The 24,364-nt window shown below is 47.5% G+C and overlaps 1 protein-coding gene across 1 annotated transcript in view; it reads left to right on the top strand.

Annotated features, from left to right (window-relative positions):
• DTNB (dystrobrevin beta) overlaps window positions 1-24,364 on the top strand; it is a 220,691-nt gene that overhangs the window by 137,930 nt on the left and 58,397 nt on the right. The window contains exon 10 of the mRNA XM_040992931.1: window positions 19,449-19,526. Within this exon, the coding sequence (XP_040848865.1) occupies window positions 19,449-19,526 (78 nt within the window). The remainder of the gene's footprint in view (window positions 1-19,448; window positions 19,527-24,364) is intronic.

The raw sequence follows: 24,364 nt of genomic DNA, 5'->3' as shown, positions 1-24,364 counted from the left end.
GCTTGGCCCCATCCCTGGCCCCAGGCATCCCTGGGAGCCTTGGGCATGGCCATTCCAGGTGTAGGGACCTGCTCTGTGAGTCTGGGGAAATTCAGGAGGATGTGTGTGGTTGGAAATAGAAATTTGGGAATTAGCAACTTAGAGATGATATTTAGATAAAGAACAACAAACACGTGAGGATCAAATCCTGTCACCAGGGTTCTTGTTTTTGGTCTTTGTTTAGGTGATTATTCGGTTAATTGACTTCTGAGAATCCATTTTCAAAATTTTCCTAGTTGGGAAAGTTTTTACAAATTTTCGAAGTGTGTGTGTGAACTGTGTTTTGGTATTTATTCTTTGATGCTTTCTGATATTGTTGAATTTTAGAATGAAAAACTGTTACAGCACCCAGCAGGGGCTGTGAGATTGTCCTGTGGGAGTATTCGCTGCAGGGGTGAGGCTTCTCAGTTCTGCAGAAATGGAGCCCCTCGGGGAGCCTCTGAAAGCAGGGAGGGCCGCGTGCCTATTGTACCCGTTGCTTCTCACCTGGGTTACTACGTAGGGGGGAGCAGGGTAGAAATCCTGCCCTGGAACCATCTCCTTCTTATCCCACCTCCCTCCTCTGTACCCTCCCGCCATCTCACTTGCAAGTCACAGCATCTGCGCAGCCCCAGAACTGGAACAAGGACCCAGTTCCCCCAAGCCCATATTCTTCCCACTCTCTTCTGCCTCTTTACAAGGTCTGCATGTTTTCCTGTTATAAAATCATGGCATCCCAGGGGCAGGCACTTGGCCTGGTGGTTACGATGCTTGCGTCCCTGTGTTCAGCCCAGCCGCTCCTGCCTCCACCTTCCTGCTGCAGATCCTAGCAGCAGTGGTACAGCTTGGGTGCTGGATTCCTGCCACCCACATGGGAGACCAGGACTGGGTGCTGAGGTGCACAGCTGGACCCCTGCCCAGCTCCAACTGTTGTACAAAATTGGGAGTGAAACAGTGATGGGAGCACATGGTTTCTCTCTCTCTCCCCCCTTCCCCTCTTCTCTTTCTTTTTTGTCTTTTTTTTTTCTTTCTGTGTCTCTCTCCACCTGTCAAAGTTTAAAAAATATTTTAATTACGGCATCTCAGTCCCAAGTGTTCACTGTGTCTCTCTTCCTGAAATTACTTTCACCCAGTGCCCTTCAGCAGGTCCTCAGAGGCGGTAGCCTTCCAAGTTGTCGTTCCACTTCCATTTCGCTGCTTTTGTATTTCTGACAAGGGAGTTACTCTCGTTCTAACCAGCTCTGTAGGTTTGGTTTCTGCTGTCACACTATTGCTCATCGTGTGCCTGGTTGTTGACCTGCCTTTTCTCTTCTCTTCCTGTCTCTGAATAAGAGGGCCCTTCAGCAGATTCCTCGGCGGTCAGCCTGGGCTGGGTTGAGAGGGTTGGAGCGTCAGTCCTTGTGTGCCTCCCGTGGTGCCGAGCTGTGCCGGTGGCTGCTGGTTTATCGGGGCAGCCACACTCAGCAGCACATGTGAGCGTGTGAGTCCAGAGCACTCAGAACAGAGGGGAGCGGCAGTGGCAATCGAGGTGACAGCGCCAGAACTGTGCTGCCTGGGTAGCCACGGCACAGAAGGCGCACCTCGTCCTCATCTGGGGACACAGCGTGCTGAGGGTTTGCAGCAGAGTGGGCACAGGAGGGGAGCTGTGCCGGGAGCCACGTCAGCCACTACATGTCCCCTGAGGTCCAGAATTCCTCTCTAGACACCGGCAGGATGGTAGCAGTGGCCACAGAATTGTTGCCACCAGGATGTGGCCTGGAGCCCAGGAGCAGCGATGGCAGCAGTAAGATGATGCCCGTCGGAAGCCCTGAGTGACTGCAAATGATTCTTGGGCCAAGGGTTCTCACTGCAGAGGCTCCTCCCTACCCCACCCCAAGGAGCTGTCTGTGTGAATTGAGGAACAGAGCAAGGATAGAGAGTCCAGCGTGATAGCATGGTGGTTAAAGTCCTCTCCTTGCATGCAACGGGATCCCATATGGGTGCCGGTTCTAATCCCAGCAGCTCTACTTCCCTTCTAGCTCCCTGCTTGTGGCCTGGGAAAGCAGTTGAGGAAAGCCCAAAGCCTTGTGACCCTGCACCCACATGGGAGACCCAGAAGAGCTCAAGACTCCTGATTTCGGATTGGCTGAGCTCCAGCCATTGCAGCCACTTGGGGAGTGAACCATTGGATGGGAGATCTTCCTCTCTGTCTCTCCTCCTCTCTGTCTCTCCTCTCCTTTCCAATAAAAATAAAAATAAATCTCTTTTTAAAAAAAAAGGATAGAGCAACAGAACACTACTGGCCTGTTTTGTTACCCTGCTTGCATTCCCACTAAATGCTCCCATCACCAAGTCAAGAGAATCGAGCCTCATCAATTCTCCCAATAGCTGCCCACCATGACTGCTTGGCAGAAGAGGCACATGCTCCCTTCTCTTCCGGTCGGTGGCATGTAGGACAGTATCGGAGAAGGGTGGGGAAAGCTCCTGGATTCTGTGGCTCCAAGCTATCCAGGAGATGCCCCCGGACTGGGTGATGCAGCTACCCCCTGTCCTTGGTTGCATTTGTCGGGGTCATGCACCTGCTGAGGGGAGAGGAGTGGACGGTTGCAGCTCCATGTTGCTTTTCTAAGGAGCTGTTCCTGGGGCCTGCTCTTCTTCCAGTTGCTCTCTGAGGTGAGCTAACTGGCAGGGGTGCCTCCATCATGGAATGGCCATTTCCTTAGACAACTGCAGGCCAGTAGAGAGGAAGAAGCGGTTGGTCCAGAGAGCAGCGGTTTGATGTTTTCGCTGTTGAGGCTGCTGAGCTGGTGGCGGGGCTCACGCAGCACGCTGCAGCTTTCCCTCTCTGCTGGAAGGCAATGTGGGGTGTCCCCCACCCCATTTTAGAAAAAAAAAGTCAGTAATGGCCGTGTAGACAGGTGAGGACATGAGCAGCTGCTCTCTGAACCAAAGCATTTAAGCTCCCATTTTTTTCTCATCTGCCTTCACATATGAGTTGGCATCTGTATAAAATAGTTAATAATTTCCTTTCTGAATTTAATAAACAGGAATGAGGAAGGGGGAATTGCTCATGGAAAGGGTTCTAAAATAAATTGGTTCCTTTCTGGTGAATTTTTTTTTTCATAAGGCTGGTAAACTGAGTAATGCTACTGAACAGTTCCATTCTCTTGCCAGAGAGAGCTGGTAGGCGCTCAGCAGGTATCCTGTGAGGCTGCGGAACTGCAGATGCTGCCCAGCAGAGAACGTGCCAACAGCAGTGTCTGGCAAGCCTCTGCTTGCAGGAAGCTGTTTCCCAAGGCTCGTTCTTCACGTGGCTGTGTTGAACCATCACACACTGAACTTAAGGTCTCTGTGTCTGCTGCTAGGGTTTCAATTTATATACATATAAATAGTTGTACTACATCCTGGCTAGGTTAGCCATTAGTTTGGGACATTTTGCATTTTCTCCCCTGTTAGTTAATTGTTATAAATGTCTGAAACAGTAAAATACCTTTCTGAAAGGCCAGAGTAACCTCCTGCTGGGGGCCCAGTGCAGTAGCCTAGCAGCTAAAGTCCTTGCCTTGAATGCCCCGGGATCCCATATGGGCACCGGTTCTAATCCTGGCAGTTCCACTTCCTATCCAGCTTCCTGCTTGTGACCTAGGAAAGCAGTTGAGGATGGCCCAAAGCCTTGGGACCCTGAACGTGTGTGGGAGACCTGGAAGAAACTCCTAGTTCCTGATTGGCTCAGCTCCAGCCATTGAGGCCACTTGGGGAGTGAATCATCGGACAGAAGAGCTTCCTCTCTGCCTCTCCTCCTCTCTGTATATCTGACTTTTCAATAAAAATAAGTAAGTCTTTTTTTTTTAAGTTATCTTACTACAGTTTTATTGAATTACGAATCTCACCTGTGGTTCCCTCAGTGGGTCCAGACCAAATGATTTTGTCAGCTTTATATGGGCACTCAGCATGCCATTCCTCACTTTTTTTTTTTAAATTTATTTATTTTTATTGCAAAGTTAGATATACAGAGAGGAGGAGAGATAGAGAGAAGAAGATCTTCCAGCCATTGATTGACTCCCCATGTGGCTGCAATGGCCAGAGCTGAGCTGATCCAAAGCCAGGAGCCCAGAGCCTCTTTCAAGTGCAGGGTCCCAAAGCCCTGGGCTGTCTTCAGCTGCTTTCCTAGGCCACAATCAGGGAGCTGGATGGGAAGCGGGACTGCCACGATTAGAACCAGCACCCATATGGGATCCAAGCACTTTGAAGGTGAGGACTTTAGTCCGTAGGCTACTGCACCGGGCCCCATTCCTCACTTTTGATATAGAGGGACCCACAATGAGATCACAGCCAGAATAAGCGTGGCTGTCCTAACACTCCAAGAAGCCTTTGTGGAAGTTTAGTTAGGATACTTGGTAAATTCCTCTTCCTCTTCCCATTGCTTCCTCCTCACCTCGAATGAAAAGTACAGCCCGTGACCCTGAGTTAGGGCCAAGCTTCTCAAACCTGAGGAATCACTTACTCCTGTTAGTCAGCATCTGCACAGTGCGTGTGGACTGTGCAGATCGCAATGCCGGAATGAGGCGTGTTGGGTCTTGCATGTGGTCTGTCCTGTGGCTTAGCACGGGGTCCTAGTGGGTTCTGGTGATGGTCTCCCTCCTATCCTTGCACGTGTGAATTACCCTCTGTGACCTTTGTTTCACAGATAGTTAGGCAGAATACAGAGCGTGTGTCTCAAGGGCTTGGTCCCTGCGTGTCTGTTGCTCATACTCAGCCAATCTCATGCCTCACTGCCCTCCCAGTTCTCCCCAGATGAAAAGAAGTGAGGCAGACATTTGGCCTGGGGAACACTTGCTCAGGGTTCTTGTCTTCAGGTGAGAAAGAATCCAAACGTGAGACAGAAAGCAGAGGCTAGCAGGCTAGCCTAGGTGAGTGACGGGGAATGATGGTGAGTGTGCACCCAGCGGACCAGGCGGGCGTGTCAGGTGGAGTGAGGGCCCCCTGTGCACTCACGCAGGAGTGTTTTGGATGCCACATGCGAGGTGTGGACCACTTTTCTCAGCCCCCTGCATGCTCTCTGGAATGCTGTTGGATGTAGAATCCCTCCTGGAACTTCAGAGTGGTCCCCCTGGGTCAAAAGGCAGATGAGAGTTCCCCTAAGCTGTACCCAGAGGGAAGGCCCCACCTAACCAGGTTACTGAACCATGGCCATACTGCCAATATGTAAATACTGGCTTGCTTCCAAGTCCTGCTGCCTTGTTCCATCACACAGAAACCTCCATTTCTCTGTAGCCCCTCATACATACATAGGCTCATGTCCACCTAGCTAACTTCACAGTTAGGGTGATGGTTGGCATGTTCACATCTCGCATCCCTCTCTGAGTGCCAGCTCCTGACTCCCACTTCCTGCTGATGCAAACTGTGAGAAGCAGAGGTGAGGGAGGGGGCGAGTCATCGGGTTCTTGCCATCTGTGGGAGATCCACGTGGGAGATCCGCGCTGAATTGCTCCCAGCTTTTGCTAGGCTCAGACTGTCACTGGCATTTGGGGAGTGAGCCAACAGATCTTTTCTTCTCTGTTCCTCTCAAAAATGTAAAAAAAATTCAACATCAGAGAAATGTACGTAAAATATACCAGAAAAATCCCAAAGCTATTCATTTCATTTCACAGGGTTTTTCATGTTATTTTGTACTGATGTTTGTTTATATCAAATGAAATGACATTAATTCACTGTCTGTTGTAAATGATCTTACATGGTTTTAGAGTAAACTTAGATCTGCAAATTAGGATGTATTAAGCATAAGGATCTGTTGTGTGGCCACAACTAATGATCGTGAGAGCTGATTGGATTATAAGCTTTTTGGGTGGGGATAATCTTCAACTTGGTTGTTTTTGTCGCATCCTCTTTGGTTTTGTGTATTAAGTAGAGCTTGTATTCTGAGAAGCTGCCTGGGAAGGCTGAAATTCCAGGAGCTGTGTTCTGTGAATTAGGGCTTTCCAGGGATGGGCAGCTGGGAGAAGAGTTGAACGTGGGGCCTTAGACAGCGGAAGAGCTGGCTGCAGAGCCTGGAGGGCTCCAGTGGTGTGATGGGCAGAGAAGTCAGGGAACCTGTGGGTTTTGCAAACTATGATTATACCTGCTGCATGCTTTTGTTTGTTTTAGATTTATTATTATTTATATGAATATGAGAGCAGGAGAAAGAAAGAAGGAGATCAGCTGTGCTTCTATCCTCAGGTTCACTACCTCGGTGACCACAATAGTGAGTCTGAAGCCAGGACACCAGAACTCCGTCTGGTTCTCCTTCATGGGGGTCAGGTGTCATCTGTCGCTTTCCCACGCACATGAGCTGGGGGCTGGTTCCAAAGCAGAGCAGCTGGGACTCAACACCAAATGGAGATGCTGGTATCACTGGTAGTGGCTCAACCTCTCTCCATCACAGTGCCAGTCACTGCTACATAATTAAAAGAAAGGTCTGACTCAAGTTAGTAGAGAAGATAATTTTGGAAGCAACACGTGTCTCTGGATTTGGAGGCAAAACAGCAGCTTACAAAAGACTTTAGTGCAATTAGCTACAATGATTACCTCCTATGTAAAAATATTGTGCAAAATAGCACCTCATAGTAGCAACTGATCAAGTATGTGAAGACTTTAGGACACAATAAAATCTTTCTCACTTTCACACTAACAGTAAACAGAGCCTCCAGGCGTGTGTCTGGCACATGCTGTACTGGGAGAAGAAAATTACAGGACTCACCTCAACCTCCATGGCTGCAGGTGCTCTGGGACAAAGAGCAAGCCAATGAGAAGATGCTTTTTTAGGGCACCAGGCAGGGCCATGTCCCTGGCTATCCAAGTGACTGTCCGCAGAAGAGGCTCCATCTAAGAACCCATGGGGAAGTGGCCGGCATCCATGAGCTCCTTGGCCTCCAGCCCCAGAGCCGGCTTCGTGCACTCATTCCGCCATCCACCCACCATCTGCAGTAGAAGTCTTGTTTAACACTGCGTCAGCGTGCTACGCCCACATCCTTGGTTAGCGGTTCCTGCCCAGACCACGCTCACCCCTGTGTCTTAAGCCAATTTGAAGAGCCAAAACAAATCATAACGCTCCTGTGTGGGGACTGCACCCAGGGGTGAACTTTCATTTCTCTGTAAGCCACCAGTCTGGCTGAGATGATCGGTTGCTGATTAAATATATTTTGGTAGTTGAAGATTGGAAACCTATGTAGCTTTGAAATTAAGATTAATGTGGAAAGTCATGTGGATAAAATTGTAGTATTTTTGAAGGAAACATTTGTTCTGATATTGAGCCTTATGTAGAGCAGCCTGACAGTGGTTAAGAATGGGAACACTCAAATTGTTGATCTAAGCTTAAAAAAGTGATTAGTACAGACTGGGAAGAGTTGGGGAGGAGGGGTAGCAGAGGCTAGATAAGAGCTGGTATGGAACAAAAGTAACGATTTCTGGTTCCGAGGTATAGTGGGGTGACTGCCACTCACTCTCATGTTGTATATATTGTACGAAGAACTGGACCAGTAAAGCTGGTAGGTCTACACACAAAGAAATAGAAGGAGATTGAAGACTAATTGTCTGGCTTCATTGGTTTCTGCTGTGTGTTAAGTGCTGTAGTCCTGCACTGTAATTCACAAAAAGGTTCAATTGTTAACATTTAAGTCACACATTTTAAACAATTAAGGAGGAAAAGACATTCTATAGAGTCAACTATTTTATTTTTTAAAGCTTTTGTTGAGTTGAAATGCAGAGCAACAGGGAAAGATCTTCTGTGTACCCCTTTGTTCCCCAGTAGGTCCACAAGAGCAGGGCTCAGGCCAGGCTGAAGCCAGGAGCTGAGAATTCCATTGAGGGATCACCTGAGTGGCAGGGACCCAAGTGCTCGAGCCATCATCTGCTGCCTCTCAGCTGCCACATTAGCAGGAAACTGGATTGGAAGTAGAGGAGGCAGACTTCAGTCACAGACACTCTGAAATGGGATGTGGAGGCCCCGAGTAGCAGCTGACCCACTGGTGTCACAATGTCTGTCCCAGTAAAATATTTCAAAAAAGAACAAAGGATGGGAGCTCTGGAGCCAGATGATTTGCCTTTAGATAGACATTTATAATCAGAGTTCTAAGGACATGAATCACCCAACACGTATACCTTTAGGCTAGTCAACATTATCCTATCTATGCTCTCAGATCATGTTCCTAGCCTTTGGTTTATATTCCAAATAAGTAGCCTTAAGAAAGTGTTTCAGGGCCTGGCACAGTAGCCTAGTGGCTAAGTCCTCACCTTTTATGCATTCGGATCACATATGGGCGCCAATTCGTGTCCCAGCTACTCCACTTCCCAACCAGCTACTTGCTTGTAGCCTGAGAAAGCAGTCAATAACAGCCCAAAGCCTTGGGACCCTGCACTCACCTGGGAGACCCAGAGGAGGCTCCTGGCTCTTGGCTTCGGAACAGCTTGGCTCTAGCAGTTGTGGCCACTTGGGGAGTAAACCTGCAGATGGAAGATTTTCTCTCTGTATATCTGCCTCTCCAATAAAAAAAATAGATAAAATAAGTCTTTAAAAGAAAAGAAAGTGTTTTCCTGAAAGGGTGGCAATCAGAGACAGAGTGGTACTATGCCAGAATGCCTGGGAATCCAGACTCCAGGGCACCACCATGTTGGCCGCTTATCCCACTATTTGGCTTTTTGGCCATGAGCACATCGCATCTCTACATGCCTCTGTTTCTTTGCCTGTAAAATCAGGATAGTGACGTCACCTCACAAGATGGTTGGCAGGTAGAGTTGACTGAATCTGAGGGGAGTGTTCAAACTGAGTCTGACACATATTTGCTATTATGAGTGTAGACAGGTCTCCATTGCTGGTCCTGTCACTCTCCCAGGGGCATTAGCAGGGAGCTGGATCAGAAGTGGAGCAGCTGGGCCCAGCACGATCACTCAGTAACTAAATCTTCGTCTTTTACACTCCAGGAATCCAATATAGGCACTGGTTCATATCCTGGCTATTCCACTTCCCATCCAGCTCCCTGCCTTTGGCCTAGGAAAGCAGTGGAGGATGGGCCAAAGCCTTGGGACCCTGTGCCAGAGTGAAAGACCTAATCTTTGAAAAAAACAAAAGTGGAGTAGCTGGGACTCAAAACTGGCACCTATATGGTATGCTAGCACCACTGGTAGCAGCTCTGCCCGCTGCAACACAGTGCCAGCCGTGTCACTCCATTGTCGGAGAGTAGTCTCATAAAAGCTAAAATCTGAGATTGCAACTTGACGCACCTCCACCATGCCTGTATACCCCGCAACATGGCGCTGGCTCGCCAACAACAGCCATTCCCTGAGCTCCTTCCCCACCCCATGCCTGTGTACCCACAACATGGTGCTGGCTCGCCAACAACAGCCATTCCCTGAGCTCCTTCCCCACCCCATGCCTGTGTACCCACAACATGGTGCTGGCTCGCCAACAACAGCCATTCCCTGAGCTCCTTCCCCACCCCATGCCTGGTGCCTGAAGTGCAGTAATAGAAATTCCCACAGGCCGCTTTCAGGGCAGGAGCAGGGAGAAGCTGTCCTATACTGTTCACTTTGGCAAGCAGAGATAATGGTGGCAGGAGTGCCTGGAGGCCCTGGGACTCTGGGTCCGCTCGGACCATTCCACGGGTGTGGGTGTCCGAGTCTCTCAGTGCACTCCGAGTCTCACTGCTCGCTCTTCCTGTCTGAGTTCATGCAACAGTTTGCTTCCTCAGCAGTAGCAGAACTGACACAGGCTCACTTACACTCGGTGTGACCCACTGTTCTTACAGGCTCTTTGGCTTTGCTCCCTAGTTGGGTTGTTTTGTTTTATTTTGTTTTTGTTTTGTTTTAATCAGTAGCATTTTTTAAAACTGAGAATTGCTAGAGGTTAACCTGGATAACATTGGGAAGTACATCAACCAGCAGGATAAGTTCCCATGGTTCCACTTACCCTAGCATTTGTGGCATGTTTTGTTTTATGCTCTCGTGTAATTGAGACTCCGGCGCATGTGAGTATAAATTATTGCATTGCATTTCATAGGAATATTTTGAAGATAATGTGTTAAGGCTCCAACTCTAGTGTCTGACATGTGCATGTATGTCTATTAAATGGTCAGCAACTGTTAACCTCTATTACAATTGTTTTGCCTTTGTGCTGTTTTTATTCTTACCTCCTCCATGCTAAGCCTTTTTCCAGGTCATTGAAGTATTTCCATCTGCATTATTTTTAATAACTATGTATTCTCCTATAATTATGAATTTGCCATATTATTTGTCACCTTCCCCCGTAATTGAATATTTGGATTACTCCCGAAATTATCCTATCCTAAGTGATGTTTTTCTGCTATCTCGGTACAGATCTGTCATTGCATTTCTGATTAGCCTCCTGGGATAAAATCCTGGAGGGAGAATTACTGAGTCAGAGTGTGAGGATGTTTTTTAAAACTCTTGAGAGAGGTATTACCAAATGGTTTTCTAGAATCTTGACATTAACTGTTTTTTTTTTTATTATTAATTGTATTGCATTATGTGACACAGTGTTATAGGCATTGGGATTCCCCCAACCCCTCCCCGTTTTTTAAGATTTATTTTAATTTTATTTATGTATTTTAGAGATTTATTTATTTTATTGCAAAGTCAGATATATAGAGAGGAGGAGAGACAGAGAGGAAGATCTTCTATTTGCTGATTCACTCTCCAAGCAGCCGCAACAGCTGGAGCTGAGCCAATCTGAAGCCACGAACCTGGAGCCTCTTCCGGGTCTCCCACACGGGTGCAGGGGCCCAAGGCTTTGGGCTGTCCTCCACTGCTTTCCCAGGCCACAAGCAGGGAGCTGGATGGGAAGCAGGGTTGTCAGGATTAGCACCAGCACCCATATGAGATACCAAAGGCAAAGACTTTAGCCAATAGGCTACTGCTCCAGGCCCCTTATTATACTTTTATTGGAAAGTCAGATATACAGAGAGGAGGAGAAACTGAGAGGAAGATCCTCTATCCACTGATTCACTCCCCAAGCTGCCACGACAGCCTGAGCTGCGCTAATCAGGAGCCAGGAGCCTCTTCTGGGTCTTTCACACAGGGACAGTCCCAAGGTGTTGGGCTGTTCTCAAGTGCTTTCCTAGGCCACAAGCAGGAGGTTATATGGGAAGTGGGGCTGCCAGGATTAGAATCAGCATCTATATGGGATCCCAGTGAGTGCAAGGTGAGGACTTTAGCCACTAGGCTACTACGCCAGGTCCTTGATTTTAACTTTTAACTTGCACATTTGACGAGCAGGTAAATTAAGGACCTGTGTTGGAAAACCCTCTCCTACCTGAGGACCGTGTGTCAGGAGCCGATGTTTCTGAAGTGGCATCTGAGCATGGTAAGGTGAGGGAGCAAGTCCTGGCACCCCAGCACTCAATTTCCAAAGGCCCTTTATGTGCTTTGAGAGCAACTTGAAGGAAGGAGCTGGAAGGTACGGTGGGCAGGAGTGCTGAGAGGCTGCAGACACTGATCAGCGCGACTTGGGCAGACCCTGCCACCTTGGGCAGACCCTGCCACCTTGAGCAGACCCTGCCACCTTGGGCAGACCCTGCCACCTTGAGCAGACCCTGCCACCGGACTTGAAGGCCTTTGTCCCCCGGAACCCCCCCCCACACTGGAAGTGGAGGCAGTTTTAGGAGGTGGGGCCCAGTACAGCGCCGTTGGTTCATTTCTGAGGCGGCTCTTACAGAGATGCTTCCTGAATGGCCCTGGGGTCCCCAGGCGCTGGTGCTCTATGCCACCAGACTTTTACCATTCAAAGTGTTCAGCTGAGTAAGCCATCTTTTCTTCCTAAGTCATTTGTCTTGGGTGTTTTCCCTGTTTTCTGTAGTAACAGAAACCTCACTGATCCATTCATAAATATAATGTAAAAAAAATGTATAAACGTCTCCTATAAAAATCCTTAAAATCAGTATTTCATAAGAGGAAATTTAATTTTTAATCTTAATATGAATTTAATTTCATTGTAACAAATTTAATGTTGATTTGAGTTTAATTTAGAACATTTGGGAGGTTTGTGCTATGGTGTAGTAAGTTAAGCCTCCACCTGCAGTGTCAGCATCCCATATAGATGCCAGTTTCAGTACTGACTGCTCCACTTTGATCCAGCTTGTTGTTAATGGTTGGGAAGCAGCACAAGATGACTCAAGTACCTGGGCCTCTGCACCCACATGGGAGACCCAGATGAAGCTCCTGGCTTTGGACCAGCCCTTTGGCCGTTTGGAGAATGAACCAGCAGATGGAAGATCTTTATCTCTCCTTCTCTTTCTCTAGGTCTGCCTTTCAAATAAGAAAAAATAAATTGTTAAAAAATGTTTTTTAAATGTGTGTGTATATATACGTATATATATGGTAGAGGAAGAGGGAGAAACAGACAGGACCTGGGCCAGTTAAGAGGCAGGAGCCTGGAACTCCATCTGGTCTCCCATGTGGACGACAGGGGCCCAATGACGTGAACAATCTTCGGCTGCCTTACCGGGTGTGTTAGCAGTGACCTGAATTGGAAGTAGAGCAGTTAGAACTCAAGCCAGCACCAGTATGACATGCTGGCATTGTAGATATCAGCTTGTCCCAGAACATCAGCCCAAAATATATTGTTTTTTAATATAAATTTCTTTAGAGCTATTTTATCTTTTTGAAATATCTATTTTCACTCTTCCTATTTATTTAATTAAAATCCTAATAGCTCTCTTATGAATGTTTGTGAATCCTTATAAATTAAGGCCTTTAAATCCTTAAATCCTTGCTGTGTCACATTTATTTGGATAGATGCACAAATTTTCTTTTTTTTTTTCCTTTTTTTAAAAAGATTTATTTATTTGGAAAAGTTGCTGAAAGAAGGAGAGACAGAGATCTATTGGGCTCTTCCATCTGCTGGCTCTAGATGGCTGCGGTAGCCAAAGTTGAATCAGGCAGCAGCCGGGATCTCATCTGGGTCTCATGTGGGTGCAGGAGGATGTGGCCCATCTTTTGTGACTATCCAGGCACATTAACAGGGAGCTGGATCAGAAGTGGAGCAGCCAAGGCTCAAACCGGCACCCTATGAAACGTCAGAGTCTCAGGCAGCAGCTTTACTCACTATGCCACACCAGAGCCTCTTTTTTTTTTTTAATCAATTTATTTCATCTCAATCTTTCAATTACTTTTGAGCTTAGACAATCCTATTTATAACCTCATGCATCGCCACCCTTTTTGTAATTAAACGTATATTATATGCTTAACTCTTTAGCACTCAGGAAATACATGTATTTGTAGTAGGGTGGGGAGATAGAGTATGCAGCAGTTTTTCTTTCTTCCATTCAGTGCTTAACCTCCCCACAGTGTGTGGTGTTCCTTCTCCGCAGGGGACGTGTTCAGGATCCACTATGGGTTCCTGAAACTGCTGACTATCTATAACTCGGTGCATACTGTATTCTGTCTCACACGTGTGTACCTATGATAAAGTTAATTATATATTCCACACACATTGACATTAGCACCAATAGTTTATAACAGAACAGAATAACTATAACATGTACCCAAAGTAACATTATATCTCTGGGGTTTCTCTTGTCTGAAATATTTTCCAGTACTTGTGACGGTGCAAGGCAGTGTAGTGCCTGGGGGGTGAGTCGATGTGAAACGGCTGGCACAGCTGCCATGCTGCAGTGCTGGGCTGCTGCGAGTGGTCACCTGCGCAGGTATAGTGCACAGCTGATGTGATAACCCCAAGGGCGCCTTAGCAGCAACCAGGCCATTGGACACCCCAGAGAAGGGCATGGTTCATGTCCCGAGATTGCATCACAGCACTCAGAATGCATGCAACATAACAGTCATGAACTGTTTCTGGAATTTTCATTAAAGCAACTCAGATCAGGTGACTGAAGCTGGAAAGCAGTGTTGGGGTGTGGGAAGAGGAAAGGTATGGGCTGTAGGGGTTTTTTCCTGAATTTTTCTTCTTCCAAAGATTTAAGTTTTCATATTTTTGAGTTTTACACCTCTACACTCCCCCTTATGCTTGCACGGCTCTGGCCATCCTCGACTGCTTTCCCAGGATGCAAGCAGGGAGCTGGATGGGAAGTAGGGTTGTCAGGATTAGAACCAGCACCCATATGGGATCCCAGTGTGTGCAAGGTGAGGACTTCAGCTGCTAGGCCACCATGCTGGGCCCAGGTCTTTATTTTCAAGAGCTTTCTAGGCAGCCACTTAAATGAATTCAGTGGCCCTTCAAATCCAGCAATCTCAAAGCTGAAATCCTGCTTCCCCCACTCATTCTGCCCACGCCCAGCCATCCAGTACCAAAGACTGTGTTGCACGTTGGGCACGAACAGCACCATTTACCCGGCAGCCAAGTTCAAAGTCTCCGTTGTTGTCTTCTTGACTGTGTCGCTGGCCCGTCATCACCGTTCATCTCTTTTACCTTCGCCACATCTTTTGCTTCTCCCCCCATCCTCGTGACCATCACCCACCCTCATCATCACTGGTCCACACAATTGCAGTCACCTGTGCCTGGCCTCAAGGCTTCTGTCGCTTCCTCCTACCATTCCCATCCCATGTCAGTGATAGTTGAATGGGGGTGTGCATCTGAAAGGTGTCCCTATAGAGTCAGGTCTACTGTGTCGAGAATAGGGCTTGGGTATCTTATTTGGTAAAGAGCTTCTCCAGTGACTTCTGTGTGAAACCAGGTTTTGTTTTTGTTTTTGTTTGTTTTAAATCATAAGCTTCTGGAGTTCTTTTAAAATCCTACCTGAAAGTGCAGGTATCTGTGTGGCAGCTAAGCTGCAGCTTGATGCCCACATGCCAGATTTGAAGGTCAGTCCCAGCTCCACTGCTGATTCCAGCTCCCTGCTAATACAAGCCCTGGGTGGCAACAGGTGAGGCTTAAGTACTCTGGTTTTTGACACATATGTGAAAGACCCAAATTAAGTTCTTGGCTCCTAGCTTTGGCCTGACCTCATCCTGGCAGTTGTGAATATTTGGGTTATTATTATTAGCAGGTTAAATCTCTCTCTGCCTTTAAAATAAATAAAATTTTAAAATAGACATAGACACACAACCACAATCACATCTTTTTGAGGGGAGGGCAGGGCGTACAAAAACCTTGCTTTCTCCATTTCTGCATTGTCAACTAAGATTTCTTCATTTGTGACAGACGTGCTTTAGTATATCCTAGCCCTAATCTACCTATTCAAATGTATTTTCAGCTGCATGTTGTCCCTGAGTCTAACCAAATAAATTAGCCAAATGTGCCATGTATACTAAGTCTGTCAAGGATACCTTTAACTTTCTTTTAAATCTGGGAAACTCTGGTGCTCATGTCACTACCCTGGCTGCCCTTCCCCTTGTTCCTGTAGGCAGGAACAACCACGCGTAGTCCGTGACTCCTCGCTTTGTCTATTCTTGCACTGCCACACTCATTACGTGGCATGGCGATGACTTCTTGGTATATCCGCCTCCATCTCCCATAATTACGTCACTGAGAAAAAAATAGTCTGGCTTTTGTGACTGGGCACCAGTAAGAACAGCTCTTACCCTTTGATTTTAAGAAGTAAATTCTCTCCAAGTCTTTTTAAAAAGATGAATTTATTCATTTAAGGTCAGAGTTACACAAAAAGAGGGAAACAGAGAGGAATGAGCACCTCGCCTAGCTGGTCATCCCCAGATGACCACAACAGCCAGGACGGTACCAGGCCGAAGTCACCAGCCAGGAGCTTGTCCCAGGTCGCCCACATGGCGGCAGGGGCCCACTACTCAGGCCATTAGCTGAATCACAAGTGACACAGTAGGGACATGAACCAGTGCCCATATGGGATACCAGTATCATAGGTGGAAGCTTTACCCACTATACCACAAAGAAGGCCCCCCACCCCAGGGCTTTTGTAAAGAAAGATTTATTTGCGTATTTGTTCAAAGACAGGCTAGGAGATACAGAAATATCTCTCATCCATTGATTCATCCTCCTAAATGGCTCCCAAAGCCAGAGCTGAGCCAAGCTGAACTCAGGAGCCAAGAACTCCATCCAGGAGCTCAGATACCTGAGCCGTCGTCTGCTGCTTCCCAGCGCGTTACCAGGGAGCTGAATTCAGATTAGAGCAGCCGGTTCCTGAACCATTGCTCCACTATGGAATGTCAGTGTTGCAAGTGTCAGCTTAACTCACAGTGCCACAATACTGACCCATCTCTGACTTACCTAATGACCTGCTACCTACATCATCCATCTGCTTCAACATCCTCAAAAGAAAACAAAAAAAGGGCGGGTGGGGCAACTAAGGTAGCAAGAAAGAAGGAACCTCCCAGGCTTCTCATCCAGAAGATGGTTGGTGACTTGGTTGGTGGCTGTTCTGGTGCCACTGAACTCAGGATCCAGTGAGACCTCACTGACGCTGGAACCAGAGGCAGATATTGAACATCTGGGACTGTTCAGCTCACTCAGCTGGTTTCAAATGTCACAAATCAGCAAAACAAAGCTGATAAGCATGCCAATTCTGTGGTTTCCTAAGTCTCAGTAACCTGTGTCCTTACTGTCAGCTTCACACCTGGAACGGCCCCTCGGCTGTATTGCACAGAAAGCACGAAGCCTTTCAGGGGCCAGAAGACACTTATGGTGTGGCATGTCCAGGAGCACACCAGCACAGCTGGCCTCCACAGCAGGCGATGGCTCTAGAGGCAATCCCAGGGTGAAGGCACTTGCCCCTTCATCTCCGTCTGCAGACCCACAGCTCTCAAGCAGAGCACACTAGGAGTTCAGAAGACATTTGCAATTCGGGAGCAAGTATGATGAGTTGATAGTTTAGACTATAATCATTGCTGTCTGGTTTTCAACATCAGAGAAAGGCAACTCTATGCTAAATAGCTGAACATAATGATATCTAATATAGATGATTATACAGACTTGTGACGTCAGACCGAACCAAATACTGTAAATCATGAAATTTTATCACATGAATCCATGCTTAAAGAATTTAAAAAGCTGTCCCATTGTCATTTTTCCTCTGTGTGTGTCAGAAGGGAAATTGAATTCCATAGCATCTTTAATAATGAATATGCTAAGTAACTGCATTTGTTTTGAACTTTGAAATTGTCCTTATCTTATTTTGGGTATGAGTTGCTAATAAAAGAAAAAAAATAAAAGTTCATTAAGGCAGTAGAGGCCATTCTATTTTCAGGACCAGAATGGTCCTAGTGCCATAGAGTGACAACTTGTGACACAACATGGGACACTGGGTTTGGACATCTGATCGCTCTTTCGCCTTGTTCCAATTGGACAACTAATTAAAATTTTTTTGAAAGAGGCAAGAACTCAATTTTAGCACTAAAAGTAAACTCATCTCTGTTTATCTCCATCATTGCTCAACTCAAAACAGTTGATTCAGTGATTATAACTCAGCCAAGCCTCACACAAGAGTAGGTTGAAAGTTGGGGGCTGCAGGGGAGTGGGGAGATGTGGGTTGAGGATTTATAAGACAGATTGTCAAATAGACAACTTAGGACTGGATTCTAGCCTAGAAAGGCATATTTTAACTCTGGCTGCCTGAAACAGGGACTTTCCACACAAAGTGAGGAATACAGGCAATAAGTATTACAGCTTGAAAATTAGGAGACGTAAATCTGTTTCTTGCAAATTGCTTTCCATCTTGGATGTTCTTCAGTAAATAATAAATACTTTTAAAACAAACTTATTCCCCCACCTAGAAATAAAATTAAAGCAGACACATGGAGCTGGCAGTGTGGTACGGCAGTCAGAAGCCAGCATCCCATGGGAGCTTTGATTCAAGTTTCAGCCACTCCACTTCCTGTTCATTCCCAACTAATGCCCCTGAGAACACAGCAGAAAATGGCCCAAGTGCTTGGGTCCTTGCTGTCCATGTAGGAGACCAGGATGAAGCTCCTGGTTCCTTGTTTTGACTTGGTCCAGTCCAAACCATCGTGACCATTTGAGGGATGAACTAGCAGATGTTAGATTCTTTTTCTCTCTCTCACTCTACCTTTCAAATAAGTTAATATTTTAAAAGGAGGGAGTTTGGGGGAAGAACTGTGTAAAGCCTTTAAATTCCTTGCCTCTCTGAGAGCTGTTTCCTCGCCAGCCTCCTGTGTGCGCTCTCTGCAGCCTGTAGGGCCGTGAAGCCTGCACATATTAAACACCAACTGCCAAAGGGTGACCTCCACAAAAGTATTTCTCATCACCAACTCTGAAGGGCATGGGGGCACCTGCTGACTTCACTTTTCTGTTGTGGAAGGACATACCTCTCTGCTGCTTTCAAACGCAGGGAACAGTTTCCCAAGAGGCGTCCAGAGCCCTGATCCTGGCCCTGACAGGGAGCCAGGGGAGAGCTGAAGGCCAGCCCAGGCAAGGCCTCCTGGAGGGAGAGCTGACCTTGAGAGCCAATCGCTGCTGATGACACCAGTCTAAACGTGTATGTGCATAATGTGGCAGTGTGTTAAAATTATTAAACTGTAAAAACTATATACAATTTATTGGCAAAAAAGAAAGAAAGAAATCCAGTAGCCAAAGAGAAGTAACCAGAAGTTGTTTTCCTTTCCTGGATTGGGTTATGAAAGACAGCGTGCTAAATAGGATTGGAGCCCAAAATTTGGGTTCATTGTAGAGGTTCTAGGATAGGCTTAGCAAAAGTGAGCCCCAGAGCTCGGCGTAGTGGCCTCGTGGCTAAAGTCCTTGGCTTGAATGTACCAGGAACCCATATGGGCACCAGTTCTAATCCCAGCAGCTTCACTTCCCATCCAGCTCCCTGCTTGTGGCCTGGCAAAGCAGTTGAGGACAGCCCAAAGCCTTGGGACCCTGTACCCGCATGGGAGACCTGGAGGAAGTTCCTGGATCCTGGCTTCATATTGGTGCAGCACCAACCATTGGGCTCACTTGGGGAGTGAATCATCAGACGGAAGAGCTTCCTCTCTCTTCCCCGTCTATCTGACTTTGCAATAAAAATAATTTAAAAAAAAGCGAACCCATGTTTCACACCCATAATAAATATTGGCCTGTATGTTTGGGTGAGAAGTTCACAGCCTGTGAACCTCATCTCTCACTAGCGCTCCAGTCCCAGTGTCGGCTCCTGCCGCATGGAGCTCCTAGCGTAGCACTCCAGCTTGCCTGATGTGATGGCAAGTCTCCAAGACAGCAGGATCAGCCACAGCCTGGTACCAGTGCCTGACCTCTATGCCGGACAACAAAGGCTGAACGCCCGGTGTCCCTTACTCAAGAGGCATCAGAGTGCACTATATGTCAGAATTCAGATCCCTGTGGCAAAAGCGACCAGGGTCCCTCCTTCTGGTTCTGGCTCTGTGGTCGGTTGCCAACCAAATTTCTCCTGTGGCTGGGAGAGAATGTCTGATGTGGTCCCCTTGGGCTTGTCAGGAGTGACTGCTGGTCCCAGCCTTCCCTTTGTCATGTGAGGAGTAATTAATACCATCACTAAAAATTAATAATACTCACTATTTTCTTTCAGCCCTCCCCGCCCTCTGACTAATATGAATGACACCATGGTCAACCATGCGTCCTCTGGAGTGCCCACGCCCACCAAGAGGTATGTAGCCTTCTGCCCCAGAGTTGGGGACAGGTCTGGGCAGTGCCCACCACAGTGCCCCACCCCCATATGTGAGTCCATCCTACCTTCTCCCATGTGCCCCCAAGGTCAGGCCTGAGTGGCGCCTCAGGCCAAGTGGCCCTTGTGACAAGCCAAAAGCTTGCAGGACAAATGCGGTCAGCTGGTGAAGACGCTTTTGTGAACGCCAAACAGTGTTCTCTGTAACCAGGAGTTTCAGCAATTACACTTTTGAATCCTTTGAGTGTCAAAGATCGATTCTGCTTTCTGTCACAAAGGGAATTAACCCCCAATAAAATACCTAAAATATGCTCTTAGGTCCTGCTGCTGAGGATTTATAAACTTGGGGGATGAAGAATCCCCAGGGGTCCCCCTTGTGTCTTGGTTACACAAAGGATTTGCCTCAGGGTCCCTCAAGGGATGAGGTCCTCTCTCCTCTGTGTACCATGTGCCCTTCTCATGGATTCCCCCTTAGAAGCCCTGTGTTGGACGGTGTCATTTCTGTGTGTTTGAAGCCAGTGACCATAGCAGTGCCGGAGCTCTATAAGAGTCATTATTCAAAATAAGCAGCACTTTGTGCCCAGTGTCCCGATTGCCTGAGGTTAGCGTGGCTGCAGAACTGTCATCTGCATTGTGGTTTTATGACTTTATCTCTCATTAACACTCAAGTCCCAGTGTCAGCTCCTGCCACAGCACTCCAGCTTGCCCGATGTGATGAGATACATCACCTGGTCACTTGTCAGGAGTCCCATCAGGACCACATCACACCCAGTGAATGGGAATCTCTGAGGATGGGATCCTGCACACAGCACGTTTTAAACAAGTACCCCGGGTGATTCTCCTCATCAGGCAGGCTTGGTGGCTAGCCTTGGAAGGAAGCAAAGGAGGAAGGGAGGACTCAGGCACTTGGTCAGAGCTACCCAACATGACAGCCTTGTCAGCCTGTTGGCCAGGACCTGGACCAGATAGGAACACCTGCCGAGGTAGATGACCATGCCGCTTCCTCCAACCAGAGGTGCAAACTTTGGTGACCTTGCACTTGGATCCTGGCTCTCACCTGACCTTGAATACATTCATCATCATCCTTGGGCCCCCTCACCCTCATGGGAGACCCAGAAGAAGCTCCTGGATCCAGGTTTCAGATCAGCTCAGCTGTGGCCATTTGGGTACTGAACCAGTGGATCAAAAATCTGTCTGTCCTTTTCTCCATAACCCTGTCATATCTTAAATTAAAATAATAATAATAACTTTTAAAAAGGCAAACGCTCACAAGGCAAAGACAGAGCAGAAAGGGTTGCGGAGTGAGCAAGGCTCCCAGAGCACCTCACCCAGCTGCAGTCTCCGCCAGACATCTGCCTCCAGCACTGCTATCGGGGGGGCTTGTTGTTGTTGCTGTTGTTGGTTTGGGTTTTTTTGTCCATTTGGTTGGTTTTTAATAAAAACCCATAAGGACAGCCAAAATGGAAGTAGAAAGTATAGTAACTAAGTTTTGGGAGTGGCCAAGCAGATGGGATGAGTTGTAACTGATTGAACAGGCTGGAGAAAACACAAACCCCTCACTGACTGAGAGAGAAGCCTGGTAGAAAGCCCACCCCCAGAATTAGGAGCTCTGGAAACGGGGGGTTCAAAGGGAATGGCTGATGGTCCCTAGAGAAGGCGGCAGGGCCAAGGAGACAACCGAAGGCTACTTCTGGTGTAGTCCCTGAGACAGGGGTGTGTGTGTTATATCATACTTCTCATCACCAGAATTTGTTCCAGGAGCTTTCTTTATCCCCCAGCACCTCACTCTCCAGGGATAACTAGTACTGCCTGTTCTGATAGCTCCAGCCTTATTGGCACAGCTCAAATGGGTGACAGGTCAGTGTCAAAGCCACCAACCCTGGGTAAAGCTCAACTGCTAGGAATCTCTTTTTGAAGAAAGAATTTACTTTTTGCAAGGCAGAATTGCAGAGACAGGGAGGGAGGGGTTTTCCATCCATTGGTTCATTCCCCAAATGGCCACAGAGCCCAGTACTGGTTCAGGCAGAAGCCAGAAGCCCAGAGCTCTGCCTGGATCTCCCACATTGCTGGCAGGACACCCAAGCACCAGGGTCTTCTTCTCCTGCCTCCTCAGGTAAATGAGCAGTGAGCTGGATGAGAATCTGAGCAGCCAGGACTCAAAGCAGTGCTCCAATAGGAGATGCCAGCTTCACATGTAGCACTTTAACGTGCTGTGCCATGACTCCAGCCCCAAACTACCGGGAGTCCTCAAGGCAAGGTTTTGTCCGTCAGAGCCTTTTACTTGAACATGCACTTCACAAGAAGGACAAGACGATGCCACCATGTAAATGTTCTTCCTGAGCTGTAGAAGTACGACCACGTGAAAAGATGAATTGTACCACAGCATTAAAATGGCTTTGGGGCCAAGTGCAAAGGAAATCTCTCTTGCCATCTGTAGATTAGATCAGGGTGACAAGGGCCATTTTCTGCTGATTCTTGGTGGAGAGAAGTCACTCCAGAAATAATGGGAAAACTGAGAAAGAAAGCAAAAGCAAAAGGAAATTGGTTGGGCCAGAAACCACACAGTTACTGAATTGCCTCCTCCTTGTGAAATGAGGAAATTAATGCTCAGTGAAAAGCAAGAACCAGGGCCAGTGTTAAGACTTGGCGAGTAGAGCCACCACCTGCAATGCTGGTATCCACTTAGGCACCAGTTTGTGTCCCAGCTGCTCTGCTTCCTATCGAACTTCCTACTCACACACCCAGGAAAGCAGCTGAAGATGGTCCGTGTGCTTGTGCACCCACATGGAATACCTGGAAGAAGCTCCTGGCATCAAAATGGCCCATCTGCTGCCATTGTGACCATCTGAAGAGTGAACCAGTGGATGCAAGATATCTCTCTCTGTAAATCTGATTTCAAATAAATAAATACATGTTTAAAAGAAAGGCAAGAACAAGTGGGTGTTTGCAGAAACAAGTAGCACCTATAAATTCTTCATAACACAGGACCTGGTTTTTCCCCTGGTGTTTTTGTGCAAAGTCATTGAGAATTAACGCCTAGTGGTCAGCAACAGCGGGGTGCTCACTGTGGGCAGGTGTCCAGGGCCCAGCCAGTGGCTGGGCACAAAGCCACTTCCTGTTGGGATTAGATTTCACTTACAGTCAAGCATTTAAGGTTAACCTTTCCCCCAGTTTGAACTGAGAGTAATACGAACAAGAAGCCTGACTACTTCCCGGTCTGTAGTTAGAAATGGAGTGTGTGGGGCCCGGCGCGGTGGCGCAGTGGTTAAGGTCCTTGCCTTGCATGCCCGGGATCCCATATGGGCGCTGGTTCTAATCCTGGCGGCCCCACTTCCCATCCAGTTCCCTGCCTGTGGTCCCAAGGCTTTGGGCCGTCCTTGACTGCTTTCCCAGGCCACAAGCAGGGAGCTGGATGGGAAATGGAGCTGCCGGGATTAGAACCAGCACTCAGACGGGGTCCTGGTGTGTTCAAGGCGAGGACTTTAGCTGCTATGCTATCACGCCAGGCCCTAGCATCCTTTCTTTTCACATGTGCTGTAGAGACTTTTGCCTGCAGTATCTCTTGACCTTGTATCCTTTTAGGATATTAACTCCCTGAAACAGGGAAGGGTTCTCGTGCAACCCAGGACTTAGACCCAGTGCTTAAACTAAGAGTGTTTTTCACTCTTTTTCGTATCAGACCTTAAAAATACCCATGCTTTATTTTAGCTAGCAAAGCAAATATTTAAAGAAAAGCTGACCTATGGTACAACTCTGACCCTCCTCAGACTCCCCAGGCCTACTGTCTGCCTCACCCCAAATCCAGTCTTCTCCTCGTAGCCAGTGGGAAGTCTCTGAGAGACGAGGCGGAAGATGTGCATGTCCTGATAAGGACTTTCCAATTAGGCTGGTTTTTCTGTGGCACTTTCTAAGGGCATGAAAATGTGGCATGCTCCCTGGTGCGTTAGCCCCAGCCACCTGGGCCTCTTGGATCTGCACTACGGCTGTTTCTTTGAGTTGATTGGTGTTTAGAAGCCCAGAGCAGCGGTTGGCAGCAGTGTCCTACAAGAATCGCTGCTGGTTCTTCAGTGTGGCTTTCCAGGCCCTGCTGGCCGGACCCTCGCCAGCCTCCCCAGCCCTCTCTCACCCACTCTCTGCACCTGGCAACTACTCCAAGAAGTACCCGAGTCTCTTGCACTTCCCCCAAGCAGCTTCCTCCTGCCTTAGGGACTTCCCACCCCTCCTCCTTGTCAGCTACTTCTCCCTCATCAACTTAGCTTTGACTCTCCTCCTTCAGGAAGCCTCCCTGACTCCCAAAACCACAGCAGGTGTTATGTGACCCACAGCATCTTATATGCATCACTGCCTGTTACAGGGACCTTCTAAACTGTACACTCCTGCACACTGGGGATCCCCCTCGCCTCACTCAGAGACACATTCCTCCTCCAGGTTTTCTTCCTGCTGCTTACCTATTAATCAGTACTTCTCAACTGGGGGAGGGACTTTCTTTTCCAGTTATTTCAAGCAAATAACATCACATTGTCTGTTTATTCCACCCAGAGCAGAGAAATAAATGAGAAAGCTTTGATACTATTATATATCTATATATTGCATTAATATTATATTTTATATTCATATATGAAAAATATTGCTTTACATTACATTCCTCATGACTGTCTTAATAGGAAATGTCATTGATGGGTAGAGTTTGTTGTAAATTAAGCCTGTTGATCAATGGAAGGTCCTTAATCCCTCTGAGCTTGTGTATGCAAGAGGAAGCAAATGATTGAGGGGCTGGGGAGCAAGGACAGAAAGAACAGCACGTCTTTTCATTAGGATTC

The sequence above is a fragment of the Ochotona curzoniae genome, unplaced genomic scaffold, assembly GCF_017591425.1.
Source record: "Ochotona curzoniae isolate NIBS_2020 unplaced genomic scaffold, NIBS_Ocur_1.0 contig_883, whole genome shotgun sequence".
NCBI lineage: Eukaryota > Metazoa > Chordata > Mammalia > Lagomorpha > Ochotonidae > Ochotona > Ochotona curzoniae.
The sequence above is the reverse complement of the archived record's forward strand: the minus strand, read 5'-3'. Positions and strand labels throughout refer to the sequence as shown.